The sequence below is a fragment of the Biomphalaria glabrata genome, chromosome 5 (assembly GCF_947242115.1).
Source record: "Biomphalaria glabrata chromosome 5, xgBioGlab47.1, whole genome shotgun sequence".
In the NCBI taxonomy this organism is placed as follows: domain Eukaryota; kingdom Metazoa; phylum Mollusca; class Gastropoda; family Planorbidae; genus Biomphalaria; species Biomphalaria glabrata.
The window spans coordinates 6,407,801-6,428,336 of NC_074715.1; the positions used below are offsets into that span (position 1 = coordinate 6,407,801).

General features: G+C 34.9%; 1 protein-coding gene across 2 annotated transcripts in view; it reads left to right on the forward strand.

Annotated features, from left to right (window-relative positions):
* Positions 1-20,536, forward strand: part of LOC106058514 (SCY1-like protein 2) — a 95,857-nt gene that overhangs the window by 39,842 nt on the left and 35,479 nt on the right. For both annotated transcript variants that reach the window (XM_056031331.1, XM_056031332.1), the window contains exons 2-8: positions 5,952-6,309; positions 9,200-9,360; positions 12,104-12,203; positions 15,735-15,779; positions 17,108-17,248; positions 19,654-19,869; positions 20,439-20,536. The exon at positions 20,439-20,536 is cut by the window's right edge and continues 19 nt beyond it. In XM_056031331.1, the coding sequence (XP_055887306.1) occupies positions 5,992-6,309; positions 9,200-9,360; positions 12,104-12,203; positions 15,735-15,779; positions 17,108-17,248; positions 19,654-19,869; positions 20,439-20,536 (1,079 nt within the window). In that variant the 5' untranslated portion in view covers positions 5,952-5,991. The remainder of the gene's footprint in view (positions 1-5,951; positions 6,310-9,199; positions 9,361-12,103; positions 12,204-15,734; positions 15,780-17,107; positions 17,249-19,653; positions 19,870-20,438) is intronic.

A 20,536-nucleotide genomic window follows, 5' to 3' on the forward strand; every position in this document is an offset into this window, starting at 1 on the left:
AGGCGGCCCTGGAACACTGGGTAAACTGCTGTGTATGGGACATTAATCTTTTTTTTTTCTTTAAGGAGGCTAACACCATCAATGTGTAATAAAATAGTTAAATATATGTTTCCTAGTACAGGAGAATGATAATTTACATACAATTGTCGTGGTCGGCAACCTGCGGCTTGCGAGCCACATGCGGCTCTTGGATGTGAAGCTGCAGCTCGCAGCTCTTTAGTTCCAGAATAAAATATTATTTATTTCATCGAAACATATCTTTCGAATAGTTCTAAATCGTTTAACGAGGATTAGGCACCAATTAGATCTCTCGGTCACTTGTACTCGCCTTTCACCACTCCCCTCCCCCCATTACACTCGTCCTCACTGTTGTCAGTCTTTCGGAAGCTAATCGGCCGTCGTCGGATATTTCAATGTAGGTTTGAATTCATTTTCGACGCAGGGCGAATAGGCGTCTTCACCACGTGCCCTGGCTGTGACGTTTAGTTTGTTGTCTCAAGTAAAAGAGGTAGAGCGAATTTTATCTTCTCAAAGTTAGACGCAATGTAAAAGTAATGCTAATCTGGCAAACTTTGCGGTACCACTAGAAATTGCACAAAAAGGCAAAACAATCACAGATGGTAAGTATGTCAAAGACTGATTTCTACGTGCATCTGAAGAAAACTGTTTCGTGACTTTAAAAAAATAATTAGAAATCTCTATCCACTAAAACAGTACAAGATAGAATAGCTAAAATGTTTTCAAATGTAGCATACTTGCAGGTGGAAGATCTCCAATTTTCTTCCGTTTTATCACTTAATATAGATGAGACATAAAGACACGATACAATTTGACCATTTTGTCAGATATATGCCTTCCCTAAGTCCAAAAGAAGAACTTGTCTCGTGACAAACTAGAGGAGAAGATGTAGCGAATGCCATGCAAAAATACATTGAAGACAATAAGATCGATTGAAATAAAATCCTTTAAATAGCAATTGATTGAGCCAGAAGTATGACAGGAAAAAATAAAGGGCAACAACGATTCGTCGGAGCAAAATAAACCACGAATATTCTTACGTATCATTGAATAATACTCCAAGAAGCGCTTTTTTGCCCAAAACGATTCAGCCGAAGTATTTTAAGTCATACATTTGGTAATCAAGATTGTTAATGCATCTTGCCAAAAGCACCCTACCATCATCAGTTTAAAGAATTGTTAAACGAAATGGAGACTAAGTATTCCAAGCTCCTTGTTCACATGAAAGTGTTACGGCTTTTCAAAGGCAAGGCGTTGAAATTTGAAACGTTTTCTTTTGTGCTTGTATGAAATAAATACATTCCTAAATGATAAAGCCATTAATCACCCTGAATTTGAGAACGACAAATGGTTGTACAAATTTTACTTTATGGTGGATATTATAGAGAAATTAAATAAGCTGTATCAAAAACTGCAAGGAAAGTGAAACGCAGCCTATGTTTTGGTAGAAGAATTGATTTGTTTTGAAGAAAACGTTCTTTCTTGCAGAAGATATTCAGAGGTAAGTTAGTTCATATATATCTATATATCTATATCTATATCTATATCTATATCTATATCTATATCTATATATATATATATATATATATATATATATATATATATATATATATATATATATATATATATATATAAAAGACCATTCATCGAATGCTTTAGAAAAACAAATTTGAATGTTAATTTGAATGTTAATTAGATTAAAATATGAAATGAATGGACTTTAAATAGTATGCTCATGTGTTTAAGTGTAAAACTATCTTTGCGAAGAGAAGTTCTATCATCTTAGAGTTGAAATAGTGTTTTAGACCTAGGAATAGAGAGATGTGTAACATTTCGTGTAGTGTCTAATGTAAGAATGTTCGTCAGGACGTCTAAATTAGCAGATATTAGGAACTAATTTATGTAAAAATGCTTTTGATACACAAATTTGAAGGTTAAATAATGAAATCAATAGACTATATTTTGTATTTTCAAGAGTCAAAGTAAAAAACTATCTGCACAAAGTGTAGTTACTAAAATTAGATATAGATCTAGATCCTTTCGATCTTTTCATGTAAATATGGTAAACATAGCCTAGATCGATGAAGTTATAATGCTTTCATAGAGTTGGAAAACTTTTTTTTTTAGGGTCTTAAGTTTGTTTTAGGGCTACAATACATAAACTACGGTCTAAGTTAGTACCCAAGGAACAGTTTTATCAAAATTGGTCAAACGGGATTGATTTCTATTCGGCACATACATACATACATACATACGCCTTACTTCCTACTTTATAATATAGATTTACTAGCCATATATTACCAGCGGCCCGCGGGTCTTAATTTGCGTATAACTGAAATAGTTACTGATATAGCGCATTAAAAACAATTCAATAAAATAATAATGTTATAAGTAAAGCGAATGAATGAATTCAAGATTATAAAAATATTAGGAATGGAGCTAACAATAGCTATTCGACCTAGATATCTAGATCCAATCATTGAATGAAAACATTGGCTTCTGTATTTAGAAGTGCACGATATCAAGATGCCAAATATATTTTATAATTAAAGCGAACTCGTGAATTTAACTGTTAATACAACATTGTTAGTTTAATTTACTGTAGATATAGATCTAAAATCTAAAAAAAAACTTTAATGCCATAGTAGTCTAGTCATTAACTAAAGACTTTGAGCCTAGTAAATGTCTTGTGTTGACTTTGATCTAGCTACACGCTATCTATGACGACATGATGAATGGAATTTTTTGTATATGTGTAGCTATGTTAAGTGGTTAATGCGCATAAGTAAATCTTAAAGAAAAAAGTAAACTGAAAATAAAGACTTAAAAAATTAAAACCGAATCGGTAGCTGTAGACTTAAATGCTTTACAAAAATTCATTGGAAAGTAAATTGTATTATGTAAGTAGTTTAATAACATGCCTTTATAATGCGCGATATTATGACCTCTGACGTTTATTTAATTTGTATAACTGCGCCATTCATGTAATGGAGCCGCAAGTTACGGAAAAGTATGTCAAGACGTTTAAAGCTATTACCATTTAGAGCGAACGATTTTATGTAAAAAAAATGTTGTGTAAACTCAAATTTGAAGGTTAATTTTCATTAAATAATGAAATGAATATGCATGTTCATGTGTAAAAGTAAAAAATTATGTTTTCTTGAATGAGAGCTAATTAGACCTAGATCTAGACATTTTTATCTCTGCTGACCTCTTCGTCTTGTCTCATCATGTAGACATGGCTTTGTGACCTAGATTTATAAGATACAATACTTTTATAGAGTTCGGCAACTTTTTTTTAGGGTCTTAAGTTTGTTTTAGGGCTACTATACATACGTCACGGTTCAAGTTAGCACCCAAGGAACATTTCTGCCAAGTTTTCTCAAGATTGGTCAAACGGTTTTGATTTCTATTCGGCACATAGATACATACATACATACGCCTTACTCTCTACTTTATAATAGAGATATATATGGCTAGTATATAAGGCAAGTTGGCACCTAAGCTGGTCTTTGAAGCGTTTCCGTGGGGCACTTCTGTTACGTCGACCACCGTTTAGCTCAACAACAAAAAAAAAAGACTGCCTTTAGCATACGTTCGTCTCCTATACGGGATACGTGCCCTGTTCAACGTAACTATCGGACCATAAGAAGTCCCTCTATACTTTCCATACTGGATATCGCTGTTTGTAGTGCGTCTTGCCACCGTATGCCCATGATTGAACGCAAGCATCTTTGGTGAAAGTGCTCAAGTAGTCTTAGTTGCCTTCTGTATAGTAACCATGTCTCAGGTCCATATAGAAGGGTTGAGAGAACCACCACTTGGTAGACACTGATTTTTGTAGGCAGTCGTAGCGATTTATTCCACCAAACTCTCACCTGAAGGGGTCCAAAAGCGCTACTGGCCCCTGGCCAGACGGTTATTAACTTCCCTTGAAAGGAAGGCGTCATTTTATACTATACTACCCAAATATGTGAAGTGGTCTACCAAGTTAAGGGGCCGTCCGTTTGTGTTGATCTTTGGAGCTGAGTAGGTTTTATTGGGTTACTTCTGAAAAATGACTTCTGTTTTCCCGAGGTTTATAGGCGTCTGCTGCTGATAACAGAGCGGATGTCCAAGCACCCTGCTCTTCGTAGCACTTCCTCATTGGTTATTTTATATTGCCACCGTATTTTAAAGATCTGCCTTAGGCATCGGAGGTGGAAGACATTCAGCTTTTTTTCCTGCCATGAGTAGGTTGACCATGTTTCACTTCCGTATAGCAAAGTGCTCATCTCACAGGTCCGGTGGACTAAAGCTTTAGTATTGTTAGTCAGCAATATGTTGTCCCACACTCTTTTCTGCAACCGTGACATGGTGCCCATTGCTTTGGCTATCCTGTTGTTAATGTCTTTATCCAGTAGAGCATTGTTGGATATGATGGAGCCAAGATAGCAAAAGTGATCAATAATTTCTAGTGGTTGGCCATTAATGTTTACTTGAGGTGCAGTATTTGTGTTCTGAACTAGTATCTTAGTCTTGCTTTGACTGATGTTTAAGCCGAACTTCTGGCAAGCAGCAGATAGTTTGTCAACCAGAGACTGAAGCTGAATATCAGAATCAGCCACTATAGCTACATCATCAGCATACATGAGTTCCCTGATAAGTTTCTTCCTAATCTTGGTTTTTGCCCGCAGCCTTGATACATTAAATAGTTTTCCAGAAGATCTTGTATGGAGAAATACACCTTCGTTGATGTTGTTGTACGCATAATGCAGTATATAGGACAGGAATATGCCAAACAGAGTAGGTGTGAGCACACATCCCTGATTGACACCACTACTAACCTCAAAAGGTGCTCATTGAGCTCCATTGAATTTGATAGTGCATTTCGTTTCCTCGTGAAAACACTCAATGAACTTCAGTAGTTTGGGAGGGCAACCTATTTTCTTTAGGAGTTTGAAAAGGCCACTTCTGCTGACCATGTCAAAGGCTTTAGTCATGTCAACGAAAACGATGTAGAGGGATCTGTCTCTCTCTCTCTGAATTTTTCCTGCAGTAGTCGTAGAGAGGATATCATGTTTATGGTGGATCTACCACTCCTGGGTAGACTCTAGAAGCTATCACTTGCAGCCTGGATAGTGCCACTCTAGCAAAGATTTTGCTAACTATGCTGAGGAGAGAGATACCCCTGATTGTTGCAGTCACTCCGATCCCCTTTGTTATTATTATATATTGTGACTATATTTGACCTGCTCCCCAGCAGCGGCAGAGGAGATTAGAGTTCAGGGAGCAGGAGTGATTAGTTGACTGGTTTGAGGCGAATCTAGCACAGAATCTAGCATCAAGAAAAAGCGATCTGCACACCTCGCTCACAAGACAAAGCCTAGTCCAAAATCTTTGCATGCCTTCAAAACTGCTAATAAAGAGGCAAAACAAATGGCTAGACAATGTGCTAACAACTTTTGGAGGGATACTTGCAACAGAATTCAAGAAAGTCTCTACTTAGGAAATAGTAAAGCTCTGTTTATGGCATTAAAGCGGCCCTGGGTCCAACAGTGTCTAAGCCTGCCCCATTTCTATCAAAATCTGGAGAAAAAATTACAGATCAAACCAAACAGCTAGAACGATGGACAGAACACTACCTCGATGTCTATGCCACACAGAATACAGTAGACGATGTCGCCCTGGCTTCTCTACCAGAGCTTCCAGTATTTGAATGCCTAGATGAGCTTCCAAGCCTTGGTGATCTCAAAAAAGCAATAAACTGCATGAAAAATACAAACATACATACAAGAATTGCTCGCTTAAGAGTATAGGATACATACATACGTGCATACAAAAATTGCTCGCTTAAGAGTATAGAATTACATGACTGATCTAAACTAATTAATACACTTTAATATAAGCTTTGTTTTTTAAAAAACGTATTTTTTTTTGGTTTCATTTTCTAGATGTTTCTGGCGGTCACTTGATGTGTGTGGGACGCTGCTTATGCTAGATGTGTTTTGTAAACGCTTAAAGGTGAAGGACGGAAACGGGTCCGTTGGTGGAGCACGGGGAGGAGGAGATGTCAGAAGGCTGAGAAGAGGAGATAGTCAGGAGGACAGTGAAGGTGAGTCTGACCAGTGGCGCCAGACTTGTAGACCGTGGACATGTACGATGGAAGTTCTTTCACTGCTTAAACATTCCATGAGCGGAGACGACGTGAACCCCATTACAAAATATTTTACATTAGGAAAACAATGTGGCAGTGCAGGTGTGGAGATGGTCTGGAAGATCTACGAGGCAGTTAGAAGTGAAGATAAAAAGGTAAGTTGGAATCATTTCAAAATAGTCATACAATGACATTGTGTACACGGGGGCCTCTCAGATCATACAATGACATTGTGTACACGGGTTGCCTCTCAGATCTTACAATGACATTGTGTAAACGGGTTGCCTCTTAGAACTTTGGTGCTCCAAAGAAAAGGTTTTGTTAAATTTGCAGTCAGAGTGCGACACTTCACAAAACATCGCAAGCTATCTATTAAAACCATTCTATTTTTTTTTCGCTTTTCTTACAATGGCCGTAGTTTCTATTATAAATACAATGTGCCATATAGATCCCTATTTTTTGTCAAGAATATTTTCTTTTTTTCCCCCTAAATAGTAAATAGCGTGAATGCAAGTGATGTGTGTACAAAGTTATAGCAAAAAAGATTAAAGAAAGAGAGAGAGAGAAAGAAAGAGAAGAGAGAGAGACCATGAGAGGGAGAAAAAGATTGAAGGTAAGAGAGATAGAGAATGTGAAAGAGAAAGATTGAGTCGTTTCCATTCAAATTAAAATTCTATATGATAGAGCATTATGATGCACGTGGTACGAAAAAAAAGAGGGTCCAGAGCGAAAGAGAAAACGGGAGAGAGAAGAGAAAGAGCGGATGAAAGAAAGTAGAGTAGAGACACAGAAAGAGAGAGGGCGAGAAAAAAAGGAGAAAGACCAGACCGTTCTAATATAAAAGCGTTACAAAAACTTTTCCTTAGTAGTAAAAAAGGAAGGAGGGTACCGACCAGAAATCTAGACTAGATTGGAGATTGTTCCGATGCCTAAGATGCACTTTAAAAACAAGCAAAATATAAAAAAAAATACCTTAAAAAAAGAAAGGAAATTATTTAAGGGGAATCACCGCACAATTACTGCCCTTTCGAGATCTATACTGCAATATTTATATCGTTTTTCTATATAAATGAAACTTTATTAATTACCATTAATTGCTTTATATATTGTCATCGACAAGAAATAATTTTACTTTTGGACACTTTTCTGCCCACCTCTTTCTGTATGTTTTTATTTGACATATCGTATGCACTCTGGACTGTCCTGTCGATGGCCTCGGGTTCGAAAACTTCCCGCTGCCGTGCCAAGCCTTATTTTGTGGGCTAGGACGTAATAATGTTTCATTTTAAAGGACCGAAACATAAACTATTTTAGACCATGTCGTACCCATCAATCCTTCAATGACTGACTATTTCCACACCTTGCAAAACCCAAATGGGATGCTAAAAATCTATATTACAATTCAAGTGTTAAAATTAGTTTATTTATAATTCAAATATAAAAACAAATATAATTCTGGACATTAACGTGATAAAACAAAAAATGCAATAATTATAGCCACCCCATGAGAAGAGTATTAAAAACTACTTTTAAATAAGCATGTTAATTAATAGGCCCTTATATTCACTTGGAGAATCTTTCAAGTTTTTAGTTTTAGATGCATAATATATGCCGAAATAAAAGTATGCTGAATGTGGACATGATTACTACAAACCAGTAACTAAATAGATGTTTCCACCGTTTCTGTCAGCTTTCTCCATGTCACGTTTTTAACTTCAAACTGAACTTATAATAATAGTTGCTATTAACTTTGCTATACAGTAATGTTTATGTAGCTGCAGAACCTTTACCCGCATGAGATACCTCTCAAGCATTTCACCCATAACTTATGTAGTAATTATAATTTTAAAAAAAAGATTACATTGTGATGTTTTGTTTCCGTTGTGTGAGATATTCTGGGGATAATATTAGCCACATGTGTCGTATATCCAATTGAAATTTCGCACTATTGTTTTTTGTACACAACAAAACAAGAATCAATTTTTAAAAGTTAACCAATTAGTTAATTATTGGTAATTAATTATTTGATTGCTATCGAACAACGGAAAGAAATTGTACTGACAAATGTATCGGTATAAGACTGCTAGGATTACGGATGATAGGCCGAATGGGCCGTTCTTTTATAATAATACTAAAATTACAGTACAAAATTAAAAACATGAAATCTTGTATTGAGAGAGGTAGAATTGTGATTAATTGTAGCTCAAAGCGTCTGATTTTCTTACTGGAAATGTTGAAACCTATAAATCTACCTGCATTACGACCAAATTGGCGGATTTTAGTTTTTGTGATAACACAATCTTAATATTTTAATCAATCAAACATTAACCAATTAATTAATTATTGTTAATTAATTTTGTTCTATATAAAAAGAAAGAAATATTGCAGTATCGAGATATGTGGCAGTAATTATGCGATTCTTTCCCTCATATAAGCCCCCCTTTTTTTTTTTACAAAGCTTATATCATAGCGTATCGAGAAAGCTAAAAGCATGAGATAGCTCTAAACAAAAACTATAGGTAAAAAATTACTAAAAATATTTCTAATCGCAGATTTATTGTTGTTGGTGTAGATCTATTACAAAACTAATTACATGACTGATCGAAACTAATTGTTACAACTACACTTTGTATAAACTTTGGTTTTGTTTTTTTTAATTTATTTTTTTTTGTTTTTCTTTATTTTGCTTGTTTTGTGCATGTTATTAGTAGGCTTCGACAGTGAAAGTCTTATCGCTGTTTATAAATCGATGCTTACCAATACAGGTTTCAAATATTTTTTAAATCGATACTTAAACTTTTTAAAGTTGGGAGTTCTTTGAATAATTTTAGTACTTTTCTTCTTTAAAATAAAAAGTTTTATCTAAATAAATGAAAGCTACAAGACTGTAAAAAAATCGATTTCGGGTCTCTACGTTTACAAGACGAAAATTATCTTTTTAATATTTTTAGCATTTTAAATAGACAGACGATCAGGCAGACAGACAGAATACACAAAAGAGAAGTAGCTTCCACTAAAAACAACAAAATATATATTTTCTTACAGGAAGCTTCAGTGTTCATATTTGAAAAGAAGATAGCTGATAAACTTCACAAACCAAGAAGACGTGAAGTTGTTGCAGAGACTCTTCGGAAAGACATAAGTCATTTAGAGAGACTTAGGCATCCTAAAATATTGTCGCTACTGCATGGGCTAGAAGAATGTCAGTAAGTATGGAAACATTATCTATCAAATGTTTTTGTTGGCAAGAAGGATTCATTTTTACCTCGTGTTTTTTTTTTCATTCATTATACAATTTAATTGCACGACGTGTTGACAAGAGGGGACGTAAAGGCTTCCCACTTATTGTATTATGTAAGAATGGTTGAAATACTCACGAGTGTCGTACATTGTTCTGTTAACTTTTGCTTGACAAAAACAGACACGCTAAAAGATGTCTTACTTAACACGAAGATGATCTTACAACGGTCACTTAAGTGCAATTTATTTTATTTATTTGAATTTCAGTATAGACCAGTGCTTTCTTCATTTGGTAGTATTTGACCTGCGTCTTTTTCTAATAAATATATTGCAAAATATATTGGGCGGGGCAGCGTTCTAACGCGGGGGCCGTGCCAATTAGACGTAACAGATTATTATTATTATTATTATAGCTTTTATATAGCGCTACTTTCATGCTTATAGCATGCTCAGAGCGCTTTTGGTCCAATCTCATTTGTGGACCAGTGTGGGGGAGGGGGTATATAGCCTCTCGACCACGCTTCCCACAGATACTAAACTTCAAGTGTTTGGGGGGGTGAAAATAGTGATATAGAGTTCACAGGCAAGAAGTGTTTTGGGGGTGGGGGAGATTTAATGAGGGACGTTCCAATGGCCCTCATTCACTAATCGTAAACAAACAACATTTAGCCACGTGATTCTATATTTCTTATATACAAATTATGTAATCCATAGTGGCTGTCACTTGATACGTATTTTTAAAAATTGTTTTATCAATATTATGACGTGGCTAAATATGTTTATTTACGATTGGTGAATGAGGTCCATTAAACGTGACAGAATACACTGGCACATAAAGGGGGGGGGAGTTGTTGAAATGCGGGTTGTTTTATTTTAATGAGCCCCCAAAAAATAAGGGTGTGGTACGGCAAAAGTATTATGTGAGCATTTGCAGAATGTAATGAAAAAAAAAAGGGCCCAGATAAAAAGAAATATCACAGAGCCTATCAAATAGTTGAAATAAGAACTGAAAAGTATGTAGTGTAAAACTAAGACTAGGTCCTATTGTTAAGGAGGAGAGTTGTGGCGGAGGAGGGCAAGAGAAGTGATACTCGAATTCACGAAAACCAGTAATTGTGTCAATTTACAATGTCTGTGGATTATTCAAACAGAATGATACATGCTTGAAGCTTGAGTTATTAATGAAGAAGTCTGTGACTTTAAAAGTATTTCATTTAAAAGTGGTGAATTTTTATGAAAAATCTGCTTGGATAGTTAATTAAAAAATATTAAATTGTTCACTTTTGGAAAGGAAAAAAATAGCCGTTGCATCGGAACTTTAAAAGGTCCGATTTTCAATTTATTTCCTAGTTTCTGAAATCTAAACGGGACGAACAGACGGACAGTCAGACTACACAAAACTAATGGCGGCTATTCCCCTTTCGGGGACCGCTAAAAAGCTTATAGACCTATAATATAAAAAAAAATATCTATTTTTTTCTTTGAATTTGAATGTACTTAATAAATGTTCATTAAAGCTACTCTATTTAGTCTTTTTTTTTAATAGAAAAAGTGCTTTTAGATATTAAAATTATTTGACATGTAAGAGAGTTTACAGGTACCCACTTGTTATGGATTGTGTGTGTGTGTCTCTTAGGTGACGCTGAGTAGAGGATATTAAGCAATTGGTTGGTGGCTGTGCAATTTAGAATGATGAAATATAAGCTGATCTGGTATAATTTGTGTTAAGAATGGAAGATGATATAGAGACATGAAAGAATAAAGGGTGTTTTTTGTTGTTAGATTTTGTTTAAATATATCAGTTTATTTATTTACTTTTTGATCTACATCTCATTTCAAGTTAAATCTGTGAATACAAGTTCTATTGAGTTCGCAAGAGAAGTTTTTTCAAGTTATTTAAAGTTTATTTATTAAAAATATAATAGACCTACATCGGTACAGTTGTACTACATGTCTAGAGTTACAAGCCAACGGCCGATCAACAACACCACTCCAGCAAGCAAGAGGACCTGGGTGAGCGATGAATACTCCCCTAGAGAGCTCCTTATACTCAAAGTTACAGGGAGCATGTAGAAAGGGTTGTCCAAAAAAGAGCTGGTTGCATAACATATAAGAATGAGCCTCTCTCCTGATACCCTGCTAAGAACAGCCGCTGACCGGAAAAAAATGGAGCGATTTGGTCACAGCACCACTAGGACGAAAGTTAAGGGATAGATGAGAGCGAGAAATGCAACAAGAATAAGTGTATCTTTGAATCACACTATTGGAACTATTCAAGACAAATGCAATGTCAAGGACGATCCATTGAAATTCACTGTTGCCAACTCAATAAAATATAATTGTTATTTGAACCCTCAATACGTAGCAGTCTATAGATGTATCAAGACAAACTAGTAGTTAAACCAACCAATTGTATTCTATCTGGATTAGCTATATTGTTTTCCCCGATTACTATTAACTAGCGTTGTGATGTCACAGAATGTTCAAAACTCGTTGTAGCCGTACCAGGTATTACTCAAAAATATTTTTTTTTTAAATGGCGGTAGAAAACAAGGTTTGCGTCAGACAGACAGAAATTGGTTAATAGATTCATTGGCTGACGGATTAATTTCAATTACAAGCCATGTACACATTATTGTTACACATTATTGTTACACATTATTGTTACACATTATTGTTACACATTATTGTTACACATTATTGTTCCAGTGACAGCCTAGCCTTTGCCTCCGAGCCTGTATTTGCTAGTCTGGCTAATGTGTTAGGAAATTACGAGAGATTACCAGCTGTTATTTCTCCAGAAATCAAAGTAAGTACACCCCTAGTTCTAGATTTTGAGAACCTTCTACGACCGGGGCTTGGGTTAAATATAAAAAAAATGAACACAAAAGAACCAAAATCCGGAAACTCCTAAACTGAGCATGTACTAGTCATAGAGAACAAGCAATATAAAAACAAGTAACAAAAAAAAATTAAAGAGACAATACCTCCTTTATGAAGCTGGTAACATTATATAATAGCAATTAGTTTGCTCTTAATGAATGAAAAAAAATTTACCCTGCTCCAATCCCGCACCCTCCCCCCAACCAAAACAATTATAGTGGTTAAGCACTTGCATAAATGTGCTCAGTGTATATAAAATTTTAGTTTGGTGATACAGAATCAGACAAGGCAACATTAAAAGACAAGAATACTAGATTTATGGTGAAGATAATTCTAGTTTGGTGATGACATTTAACTCTTAGATGAATACATGCGGGAATACTCACTGACGTATGTTACAGATTGTCTAAACCTCCAGACCAAGTTTACTTTTAAGATTATTTTTTGAAAAATTATAACTATAACGGTCAAACCACAGTTTTCCTTGTGTATCCAAATAGCTAATATTTTCCCTAAGATACACATTTTTTTAGGAAAATCGTTAGAGCAATTTTCGAGATCAGTGTTTTTTTTTGAACGTTTTGTCTCTGAGCCCAGCCCCCACATTTTAAAACTATTCGATCGTATTTTCTAAAAATATTATACCCTTAATTCATAGTATCGTATCATTGTATGTATGCATGCCACCTAAGATAAAAAAAAGTATAAATTGGTTAGAAGAGATTCTGTATTCTAGCACTTGAAAAAAAAAACACACAAAATACTGAGTTCTCGTTTCAAGAGATGCAACTCCTGGCATGGGAAAAATTAGGGGGAAGAAATACTATCTATTTTCTAAACATTTTGTACTGACTCCTTGAACAATTCTAAACATTTTGTACTGACTCCTTGAACAGTTCTAAACATTTTGTACTGACTCCTTGAACAGTTCTAAACATTGTTTTATGCTTCGGATGTTTCTTCAGAATCAGCGACAGTAACCACCTTGTCCAAACCTTCCGCCAGATGGCGGAGGATTGCGACGTTCAGAGTTTGAACCCAGGATAGTCGAAACGACAGTTCATGGCGCAGCCCACACCACTAAGCATCCATCATGTTATTGTTATTGTATATTGAGCGTTATAATTTGTCAAATTATAATCATCTTAAAATTAAATTTGGTCTGGAGGTCTTAAACAGACGTCAGTGAACATTTCTGCATAAATTCAGTCAAGAGTTAAATAAACAAATAGACGTTGAGGAATATTTTGAACACATTCTTTTGTAAACAAATATTTGCTGGACCAAATTAGAAACTTCTTTACCATATCTCTAACTAGTTACTAGATCGAGTATTCTGTTCTAATTCTACTATCTTTTTATGTTTGTAGGGCATCTGTAGCATCAAACTAAAATCTTCTGTGGTTTATACCATATTCCTAACAAAATCAAGTATTCTTTCTAGACTACTGTCTTGTAATGTTTCCAAGTCTGGATCTATATCACCAAATTAAAATTGTATATATATATATTCTAAACAGATTTATAAATGGTTGTAATATCAGGATTTTCTTTCTTTTAAGGCTGAAAAACATGTTTCTGTTTACAAAGCTTCTATCAACTCACTCTGTTTGTCTATCTGGCATAAAGTGTGGACACGTTATTTCTTCCACACCGAATGTCGGATTAAGCTGAAATTTTGCTCAATTGTTTCTTTTACCAGACAAAATAATTATCAATAATAATAATAATAACAAAAACAATTAGTAAATAAACTATTTGTGATTAATTATTTTGATTGGTATCTCGAACAAGGGAAAGAAATTGTACTTTACTAATGTGGTAGTACAAGTTGAATTAGCCCCCTTAATACTTTGTGATTAATTATTTTGATTGGTATCTCAAACAAGGGAAAGAAATTGTACTTTACTAATGTGGTAGTACAAGTTGAATTAGCCCCCTTAATACTTTGTAGATGGCCGCTTTAAACCTAAAAGCTAACAGTAGATAACTATAAAACCTTCTATTTTCATAAGAGATTCGATGGCACAGTGGTTAATATATTGGCTTGAGGAGGTTTTAACCTTAGAGTTCAAAATCTGGTCGTTCACCTTTTTTTTTCTATATAAATACATTTAAAAAGCTATCACCCAGATGTCACCTTCTTTCTTCCCCTCACCCTTTCCAACTGATCCAGACAAATGATAAGATCACAGCGTACTGATAAAGATAAATACACGAAATGGCGCTAAACAAAAACAATTGGTAAAAATATTTGTAGTCGTACAGATTTAATATTGTTAGTCTATATCAAAGTTTCCAAAACATTTTCCTTAACGAAACACTTTTCACATTCCGAGTATTTAGCGGAACATTTTGCTTTTTTTTAAAGTGAGATTTTCATTCAAGTGGTATCCACTAGTTAATTATTGCAATAGTTCATGGAACACCTACTCAGGCCTCGCGGAACACTTCGCTAACACAGTTTTGGAACAACTGGTCTAGATCTGGTACATATTAATTACATGACTGATCCAAACTCATTGATACAACTATACTTAATATGGAGGCTCAATGGCTGAGCGGTAAAGCGCTTGGCTTCTGAACCGGTGGTTCCGGGTTCGAATCCTGGTGAAGAATGGGATTTTAATTTTGGGATCTTTGGGCGCCTCTGAGTCCACCCAGCTCTAATGGGTACCTGACACTTTTTGGGGAAAAGTAAAGCCGGTTGGTCGTTGTGCTGGCCTCGTTAACCATGGGCCACAGAAACAGATGACCTTTACATCATCTGCCCTATATATCACAATGTCTGAAAGGGAACTTTACTTTTACACTTAATATAATATTTGTTTTTTTTTAAGTATTTTAAAAAATGTTTTCTTGTTTCTTATAATTCTTTTGTAATTAAAAGTAATCACTTTTACAAAAGGTCATCAGCTTCATAAAGAAGTGGGAAAAATATTTTTTTTGTGTGTTATTTGTTTCGTGTATGAGGAGCATGCAAAGTTAAATTTAGTCAAGACAAATCTTTTATCATTTCGTAAATTAAAAACGAATTACTCTCTATATAGTGTTAAGAGTGAACTAAAGAGAATAACTCACCGATTCTCAGGTCGCCGGTATCTCTCTGATTGCAGAAGCACAAACCAACTATAATCATTCAATACTCACGGTAAAAAGATTTTTTTTTCACAACACTCCAAATGCATTTCGACATATTCCGATTCACAAACACAAATTATAGAAATAAACAAATCTCAATCCAGACTCGAGCAATGAACGACCATAACTAAACGTCCCTAACACAAGAACACACTCTGGAGGTCATTGGACGCCCACCAGCAGAAACAAAAATCACCCCACTTGGCAAAACATGGTTAGTAAGGGAGGGGGGAGGGAAGAGGTTTACAGCAATATATCTGAGAGAGAGAGAGAGAGAGAGAGAGAAAGATGAATTTATTTAATTTTGTTTCGACAGGAACACGAGTTTATTGAGCTGGAGATCAAGCATGGTATAGTACAGGTATGTTGGTATAGTACAGGTATGTTGGTATAGTACAGGTATGTTGGTATAGTACAGGTATGTTGGTATAGTACAGGTATGTTGGTATATTGATAACTTATGTCTGTCTTTCAAACAATGCATTAATTACACCGTCACTCGTCAATTAGTAGACTTTACGTGTAGAAAAGAACGGATCTAGTGACTATATATAGCTAATATGTAGTTCTTAACTAATCAATGCAAACCAAATACTTTGATGTACACTTGTACACAATCTTTTACTTCCCTCATAGTGGTGGAATTTTCATGGCTAGCATCAGTTGAGGACTAGTTCGTGGGCCTACGACCTGGCTAGTGGCTACGCTAGGGGTAACTGGGCAATGGTGATCAAACAAAACGTCAAATGATCATCTTGTTCTAGTTGACCTTCTGATAAAGGGGCTTGTTGAATAGCCCATCTCTTGTTACTGGTATTTTCTTTTGGTTAAGTCTCTCAGAAGGCTTTGGTTCGACCATCTATAGCAGTGTTTCCCAAACTGTGTTGCGCGGAACACTAGTGCTCCGCGAAGCCTGAATAGGTGTTCCACAAACTACTGGAATAATTAGCTAGTAGGCCACCACGTGAATTAATTTCTCTAAAAAAAAAACAAAGTGTTCCGATAAATCCTCTAAATGTGCGAAGTGTTCCGTTAAGGAAAAAGTTTGGGAAACACTGATCTATAGCAACACTAAAAACTGCTTATTGAAAACTATGTATAATTATGAAAAGAAATTCAAAATGAACAACAGGATATCTTAACATGACGCCACGTAACCGGAGAAAACTTGACATCTGGCTTGAAATGATCGGGTTGGTTAAAAGCAAGCGTCTGGGGTGGAGTTAAGAATATGATTTTGACGAAAGCGGGATTTAGATTTAGTTGTGAAGAATATTTTATAGAGATAGGACGTATTTTAGTTTTGTGTTGTAATTTGAATTGATAAGTCTTTTACTTTATTAGATCTAGTATTAATATGAATATATTTTGTTATTGAGCTTTGAAAGAAGATATTCATCGGATACAGTTTTATTTCTGTACATTCTGTATATTTTTGTGATTCCAAGTTTTGAATTAAAGTTCTGTATTTGAATAGAAAGGATCTTCGTTAATTGAATCTCTAAGACCTATTTAGATCTAGAGATACATCTATAGAATCCTCGGCACGTCACAGTAGCATTTTCAACAACAAGAAGAGAAACATAACTGTGATAATTATATGCTTAAAACCCTTCTGGACCTTAAAAAAGTCTAGGAGGACGTGATATGTTTGAGATCCACTTTGCACTAACATTTTGTACATTTCAGATAACTGAAGCTTTGGCTTATTTACACAACACTGAACATTTGATTCACTGTAACATTTGCCCTCAGTCCATTCTACTGACTAGGAAAGGAAATTGGAAACTTATGGGCTTTGGTTTTGCAGAGAAAATAAAAGATGGAAAAGTAAGATTTGACCTTAGCTTAGTGCTAATAACAGGGTTCGTAGCGCTCCTAAAATTTTCCTAATAATCTTATCTTATCTTATATAATACAGACGTTACTTCAAAAAAGAAGATGATTACGTCCTACGCGACATGCATTTAGTCATGCATATTAACCAATGACTTAAATTCTGCCAAGTCACTGGTTTTCCTGGCTAGCTCAGGCAACCCATTCCATGCTCTAATAGCACTAGGGAAGAAGGAGTATTTGTACAAATTTGTCCTAGCATATGGGACGAGGAATGTGCCTTTATCTTTGTGTCTTTCAGAGTATTTTATTAAATTTTGTTTTTGTATTTGAAGATTATGGTTCAGTGTTTTATGTATGATTGCTACTTTACTTTTGAGCCTTCTGTCCTGAAGGCTTTCTAAATTTAGTGATTTTACTAAAGGTGTTACTCTAGTCAAATGTGAATATTCGTTTGTTATGAATCGCACTGCTCTATTTTGTGTCTGTTCTAGTTTCTTAATGTTTTCTTGAGTTGAGGGGTCCCAGACGGAGGATGCATATTCTATTATTGGCCTAACCAAAGTTAAATAACATTTTAGTTTTATGTTCTTATTTGATTTATAGAAATTTCTTTTAATAAATCCTAATGCTTTGTTTGATTTTTTTGTAGTTTCATCAATATGTGGATTCCATGACAGTTTTTCATTTATTATAACACCTAGGTATTTTGCGTTTTTAGTCTGTGTTACTGGTTTGCCATGAATAAGATAAGTGGAATTAATTTGTTTTAGTTTTTTTGTTACTCTTAACAACTGACATTTTTTTGGGTGGAAAGACATGCTCCAATTTGATTCCCATTTCTGTAATTCATCTAATTCTCTTTGTAAAATATCTGTGTCTTGTGTTGTTTTTATTGTTCTATATATTATGCAATCGTCTGCAAATAATCTGACTTTTGTTCCTGAAGTAATGCAATTTGGTAAATCATTTATGTAAATTAAAAATAGTAGTGGACCCAAGACTGTTCCTTGAGGTACACCTGAGTTTACTGTTATCGGTGTTGATTTAGAGCCATTTATTATTACAGTTTGTTCTCTCCCTATCAGAAAGTCCTTAATCCACTGATGCAGTGGACCATTAACGCCAAAATATTTTAATTTTTTAAGCAAACTATGGTGGTGAACAATTCTCCTAAAATTTTGTCCACTTTCCTAAAAATTTTGCCCAATATTTAAAAAAATATAATTGTGCTTATTTATTTTTTTTGTAAAAAATGTGAGGGTAAAAACAACTAGGCATTCTGATCGCATGACGTTACGGACTCGCTGTGTCAATGAGCTGACCAGTGACGCTTCTACACCGCCTTTCACCCACTTGTGAAGCGCCACCTCGTGATTGAAGATGACCTTGGCTCAAGCAAGCATTTCACCTGAAGGCAGGGTAGAAATGGTTGTTTTCTTTCATTGTTACGACTGAAGACGCGCGAGTGTAGTGACTATTGTCTATAAATAGAGCGCTCGCCTAAAATCTTCTTGTAGTGGAAAGTCCATAAATCATCTAGCTAGAAATAGTATCTAAATTTAGATCTAAGTTAGATCTAGCGAAGAATTCGCACCTAACCCGAAAACTCCGTGAATGTTAGTCAATTTAATGATCTCGATAATCTAATGTCTAGATTACTCTAGAAATACGCTAGATTCTAGATTTACGTGAAATCACTGGAATCTAGTGAAGAAAATTCGCACATCTCCGCGAAAAGTCCGCGAATTTTAGTGACTTAGATCTAGAGTCTAGTTTAACCGTAGATTCAGTGAAGATAATTTTCACACACCCATGAAAAGTCCGCGAATTTTAGTGACATATCACGATTTTAGATCTACTATAGATGTAATGAACATATTTCGCACACAGCAGTGAAAAGTCCCTAAAAGTTATTTCGGTCATAAAAGCCGCGAATTTTAGTGACATATCACGATACTAGATCTACTGTACATTTAATGAACATATAGGCTATCGCACACAGCTATGAAAAAATTCATCCTTAAAAAAAATCCTAAATCACCTCAAATTTTGTCATGGAAAAGTGCTAGTAGCCCTGTAACAAATAAACTCTAACTTTACTTAACAAAAGCTGCATTTAAGACAAAAAAAAAAGATTTTGTTAGATACACTAATGTAACTAAATAATTTTGAATATATGCAATGTTTAGAAAATTGGACAGTTCATTTCAAGATGAGAAAAAATGGCGTCAATATTAAAATACTATTACAAAGGCATCAAATTCTTGCCCCATGTAAAAAAAAAGTTTTTTGTAGCACTGAAACTTTTTTTTTCAACACTGCAGTTATCTCTTTACTGTAACTTTTTTTGTGTGCAAAATTTATCTTTTTTTTTTTCATCTACTTTTGTGTTATAGGAAGGTTGCATCGGTCAAGCGTGGACTACGAAAATTCCTAAAATGGCTCAACCAGATTTAAATTATATGGCCCCAGAAGTGCAACTGACCAAAAAATGTAGTCCACTGAGTGATATGTTTTCTGTGGGCATGGTCATTTGTGCCATTTACAATCAGGGCAAATCTCTAATCAATGCAGAACACTCTCCCAATCTCTATGTGAAACAGTTAGATCAGGTATGGAGGTTTAATATCATATATTAGAGCTTTTTACAACATTGAATCATGTATGGAATTTTAATATTATATATAATTTAATTTTTTTTCTTATTAAAATCAGGTAAATTTTTTAAATCGTTTCATCCATCTTTAAAACACATTTTCTTGGATAGTCAGATTTAGCAAACACAAATCTCAAGATAATAAGTCAATTTGGGAAACTTGACAGATTTAGGGCCAAAACGAAAATAAGAACCACACTCGTAAAATTCGCAGATGATGCAGACACTCAAGAGGAGATTCAGTCACTAATGTTCTGTTTCTCTCAGGCCTTAAAGAGTATGATGTAACTATTAGCACGAAAAAAAAAACGTTATGGGACCACCTGCTACAGCACCACCCTCCATTCTCATTGATGAAAACAAGCTAGATGCCGTAAATGAATTCTGCCACCTGGGGTGGGCGAAATATGTTAATTTGTTCAAAGTTTCTATTTTCTTCAGATTAATACTAACTAAAAATCATTTGCATTGAAAAATTAGATAGTACGCATTTTAATTTTTTTTTTTCACGATTATATTTGAAAGATGCAAGAAACATTTGGTATCGTAGCTCACAAGATGCCCATACAATTGGTGGAGCCCGTAGAAAAGATGATCAATAAAGATATTCGGTATCGTCCAAC